The 5,280-nt window shown below is 53.2% G+C and overlaps 1 protein-coding gene across 1 annotated transcript; it reads right to left on the bottom strand.

The window, feature by feature from the left end:
* Positions 1–5: 5 nt before the first annotated feature.
* Positions 6–2,064, bottom strand: LOC119378265 (uncharacterized; the record flags this gene model as incomplete). Its single annotated transcript, XM_037647453.2, has 1 exon — positions 6–2,064. A coding segment is annotated over exon 1 (1,581 nt), but the record flags the coding sequence as incomplete, so codon positions are not given.
* Positions 2,065–5,280: the final 3,216 nt, after the last annotated feature.

Genomic DNA, 5,280 nt, shown 5'->3' with positions numbered 1-5,280 from the left:
ATGGGTGGAACGTAGTTTCCTCCTGTAGTTTGAGCTGAGCAGGCATTCTTGGGCACTGTGGGCTTGGTTACAGCCTTAGAGAGGTCCAGTGGCTGATGCACATCCGATGACGTACCTGCTTTGCCATGCACTGCAGACTGCTTAGCTGCGGAGAGTCCTTGCGGCTTGTTCGATGTGAGCAGCGAAGCTAGCCTGGCAGGTGACGCTCCCGGAGGAGGGAACATTCTCGCATGCACGCTCGGGTGGTCCAAGATTGAGTTGTGGTTGACAAAGCCTCTGCCGCCATTCTGACCAACAGACATGTTCACGTGGTGGAAGCTCTGCGGAGATTTTCTGCTCTCGAGAGGTTGTATTGCGGGAAATTCTATGGGGCTCCTCATCTTGCCTCTCAGCTTCGAAGTGTCCTGAATGAGTCGCCTTCGGTTGCGCGGTGCTTGGTAGGCTACGTAGTGACCAGGATTGGTGCTCTTACGAGAACGGCCTCCCGCTGAGTTGCATTCACGCGCACAAGTGTCCATCGTAAGCGAAAGCTCTTTGGAGATTGCATGATTGCCACTCGGTAAAAGGTCAGTGTTCGAATGACATGCAGTTGCGGTTGAACTGGCAGTGTTGGATGCAGGTTTGTGTAAAGCGCTCCTGAGTTGCAGGCCACCGCATATTGCCTGCTTGTCCACCTGGATCGCATGGTCCAGAGCAGCGGCTGAGGTATCGTATGTATCGGTGATGGGCGAATCTTTGGTTAAACTTGAGGCTACCTCCTGAGGCGAAGGCGCCTTAGGAAGCTCCACCTTTCGAACTACGAGTGGAGAAACGGGACTGGGAGGCAATGCGAAGACATCATGCTTTGGGTCACAGTCAGAGTCTACTACTGGGCACACTGCTTCCGCCTTTTGCACTGCACTGCCGGCATTGTCCGAGACGGGTAGGGCTGTCGGGGAATGTGTGTTGAAAACTGTCGTGCCCTCATCGGACTTGGCCAGAGGGCTCTGCGAGCGGCTGCTTGCATGCGCCGCCTTATCACCGCTGGGGGGCTTGCCCGTTGGTATCGGCGATAAGCCATCAGGTGTGACAGCGTGCGGCCGGTGCAACGAGATCTTGAGTTTCAGCGAGCCTTCCTCGAGCGTGCAGACGCCGTGGACATCTCCGCTGTTCGGTTGATGGTGCTCGTCGGCAGCACCGGTCGGCGCCGTCGCCGCCTTTTTGTGATGATGGTGGTGGTGGTGATGGTGCTGGGCGGTCGACTGCGCGCCGCTGCTCGGCAGGTCTCCGTCGGATTCGCAGCCGCGCAGGAAGTCGGGACCGCGAGCCCTCTTGACGCGCTCGCCGTCCTCGCTGCGTCGTCTCTTCAACGGAGCGCCGAGCAATGGCTGGGCCAGACCGCCGCCGTCTAGGGCATCGCCATTCTGCGCGTACATAGCGCCAGGGTGTTGCTGCTGCCCGTTCGCCAGCGCTGCGCACACGTGGTGCTCGTCGGCGTCGCACCTCCTTCGTGTTTCGCGGTCCCTGGGGTCTTCGGTGTCGTCCGAACGTAGCGAGGAGGCCACCAAGACTTCGCCGGCGACGAGCGGTTGATTGATAGGGCGCATACGTCGCGCCGCTGAACGCCAATTCGCAAATGTCACCCGCGAAGATCGGCGGCTGGCCGAGCGCGTCGACGCCGAATCGCTTCCTTCCCGAGTGTCGTGCGGGTTCCGCGGCCGCACACACAAACACAGAGGGCAAAGATGGATTCCTCGCCTACCTCGGGAGTCTCGCTGCAGAGCGGCGGTGTAGTTCGGCCGGCATGCCGTGTCACAGCCCGGGCAGAGCGGTTTTGTTTTGCCGCTGCCGTTCGGCCTCCGTCAGTCCGTCACTCGGCGGGTGCGCTGTATCGTCGACGTTCGCTGCTCGGTCGCGCAGTTCGGTGCACTCGACGCGCACTAGATGCTAGTTAGCACAACATGGCCCATTCCGGTGACAACATCTTCGTCGTCGCTGGGGCAGCCGCCGCGAGCACCCCCCGAAAAATTTGGTTTTTCTTTTCGTTCTCCCTCGTTCATTCTCTCCCGCGAATATGACACGGGTTTTTGGCACCGGGTGGCGCTGCGAACACCGGAAGCTTTATGACCGGAAACAAGCCCTCCATCTTTCTTTCTCACTTGCTCTCTAACGGGGGGAGGAGGCGCGGTGGCGAGGAGGAGAGGTAAAATTTCGGCCATCCGCTGCACAGCCGCCGATGAGGGATTCTTTCGCGCGCTGTCGTGCCTTCTCCGGCTTCTCGTCTCGCATTCCAACCAATCCGGCTCGTGAGGCGTTTTACTGCGCGTTCTTCGTGCAGTAAAAAAGAACCACCACGGGAGTTCCAGCAACGTAACTGCTGCTCGATCGCCGACTCGACTCTCTTTAACGAACGAAATTAGCGCTGACGCCGCGCGCGAGGAGTGGGAACATTTGCTTCTCCGTGCGTTAGATGTCGTCTCCCGCGCAGCGCACGATGTGTTCTTTACAATAGCACGACCAGACTTGCGGGAAATCTAACTGAATCGATTCGCTGGTGGCCGCATTCCTACGGGCCCGCGACACGAAAGTCCTCATTATTTGCGCAGATTTCTTAAGCGTACCTCTTTTTTGTAACGAAAGCAAGGCGCCACCCGTCGCAAGCTTTGTTACGCAGCCTTCGATCAAGTCGCGCGGAGCTTAACAGGGATATAAATTAGTCAACAACATTTTTGAGAATGCAATACGTTCTCTGTTGCGTGATTTACGTGACACGAGGGCGCATTAGGAATGTCGCGACGGCACGCACACATTCCCTGATGAAGCAACACCAAAACAATACGCCCCCAACCTCATTGCTTTTGGAGCCCGTCTCAAAAAGCAAGTCAATTTTTCAAATTGTATTTATTTCCAGCGAAACAATGATTTCAACTCATATACAAGGGGTGTTCAAACGACAAGGTACGAAACGACGCTGTGGGTATAAATGAAGAATTTATTCAAAGTATGCACTATGTTCCTGATCACAACGATCCCATTGATGAACGAGCCGAATGATCCCTTGTTCCCAGAAATCCTGTGGCCGTGACGAGACCCAGTCCTTCACGGCATCCTTCAGTTCGTCGTTCTAGGTGAAGCGCTTCCCTCTCAGGTGTTTTTTTCTTTTTTTTTCCAGGAACACTAACACATGGAAATCCCAGGCGATGAATGGTGGCCGGTTTAACACCTTCCGCTTTCAGAAATCGTTTAACGCCCCGTTACTCCTTAATCGTCGAATTTTTCAATGTGAACGTCATTCTCACACGCACCGCCGCGTCAATTGGACGGCGCTCTTTATGAGAGCCTCTGCTCTCTACTGCGCATGCGGGCGCCCCCGCATGCTCCGATCCGCGGCAGACTCCAATCGCATCCCTAGATGTCTCGCTACATTCTCCCATAGCGGCATAGGCATCTATGTAAGCGGTCACGTTGTTACGACGTTTCGTACCTTTCCATTTGAACACCCCTTGTACATTGTCGGTGTACACTTGCACTGCGGGAGAGAGAGAAATGAACATGCTTATTTTCTGTGCTGTTTGTAGTATTATTTGCGCCTTTTATTTAGATCGTTCATAGGGCTCTTCGTCGTCCTTTCATATATGAGCACCTGTGTGCCGCTTTCAAAATAATGAATGTCACGCCCCCCCCCCCCTCCCTGCCCTCTCCTGATCACCCTATGAATATAGCTGGTGCGGGTTATAGTAGCTCCGCGCTGGCATTTCTCTGCTGACTTTGCGTGGCAGACGCAAGAATCGATCGCCTCTTTTGGTTCTTTTCTCTTCGCGTTTCATCCTAATCTAATTACCCCGCGCTTCATCCTATTTTGCCTTTTCAAACTAGATCATTGCATAGAGAAAATGATGACTACAAGCTCAACCCCTCTTTTGAAACGAATTGCTTGTAGAGAGCATACGCAGGCGGTAGTTCATGCACATTTATTATTGTAGACGGTTGGTTGGGGGCTGTGTATCTTTGAGGAGAGGGAGAGGAGGAAAAGAAGAAGAGGACGAGCAGATGGTCAGGCACGATCTCCGAGTCGAGACCATTTTCGTGTAATCTCCTCGTGAAGCTCTCAGCGCAGCTAGATCTATACTGTTAGTGAGCCATATACAGTAACTCTATAACCTCAGCGGTGGTCGAGTGGTTAGAGCCTCCGGGAAGTACTGGGTTCGATTCCCAGTGCCGCCGTGTACCCACCGGTTTTGCATGTGGGGATACAAAGTACCCCGGCCTGGCCCTCGATGTTGTAGGTAGAGCACTGCACGGGCCGTGATTTTCGGCCCGGGCCCGGAACTCGTTCAAGGTTACCCGCCCGAGCCCGGCCCGGTGATTCAATACGCGACCCGAGCCCGGCCTGAACCCGAAAAAAATCACAGCATATCCACGGAGTGAGTGATGATGAGTGGGCGAAGCTGCGGAGGTTCATCGGTAAACCGTGAATCTTCCGTGAATTCTGCCCAGTACATCATCACCGACGTGAGATCGGGCGCGTTTATACTAAAGGTTCGATGAGTTATGACGACTTGCAGCTCACTTTAATTTTACATGTACGCTGTGAATTTTCATTGTTTAGAAAACCATTGCTTTAGAAAACATCTGGCGTCTTTCGTTAAGCAGCTGGCGTCTTTTCGTTTTGCTTTAGAAACATCTGGCGTTCTTCCGTTTTGCTTTTACAAAACATCTGGCGTCTTTCGTTGGTTTATTTCATCAATCAACGGCGTTTTGAACAAAATTTTTATTGTTTAATCACGCACAGGAGAAATCTCACCAGGCACTACCTTGGAGGTAAAGAATAGCTGCTAATGGGAATGAGAGACAGAAGAAGTCGGCTTTTAGCTACCGCTGCGAATTTTTTATTGTTCAACAACGCGCAGGAAAAATCTCCCACCGGCACCACCTTGGAGGTCAAAGCGTAAGACTGGTTACGCACTACGACTACGACTACGAGGGACGAACGGGTGCCGCCTTAAGGAGCTTCGCCCCTAAAAAACTTTCGCCTACCCAGCCCGGCCCGGCCCGACGGCAGATCAGGCCCGACAGAGGCCCGAGCCAATAATATAGGTGGTGTTGCCAGAACATAGAATCTCCAGCAAAGTGTTTTAAGTAACAAATATCTACGCTTTGTTGGCAAATATTTCGCTAACAATTCTACTTTAACGTACGGTAATTTCGTGTAAAAAGGTGCTCACGGTGGAAATAGTTGAGTGGACATACTGGGTACAATGAACGTTTGTTCGGCAATGGTAGAGTATAACTTTTTTATAT

The sequence above is a fragment of the Rhipicephalus sanguineus genome, unplaced genomic scaffold, assembly GCF_013339695.2.
Source record: "Rhipicephalus sanguineus isolate Rsan-2018 unplaced genomic scaffold, BIME_Rsan_1.4 Seq754, whole genome shotgun sequence".
Classification (NCBI taxonomy): domain Eukaryota; kingdom Metazoa; phylum Arthropoda; class Arachnida; order Ixodida; family Ixodidae; genus Rhipicephalus; species Rhipicephalus sanguineus.
Note: the sequence above shows the minus strand (reverse complement) of the source record. Positions and strands in the feature narration are given on the sequence as shown.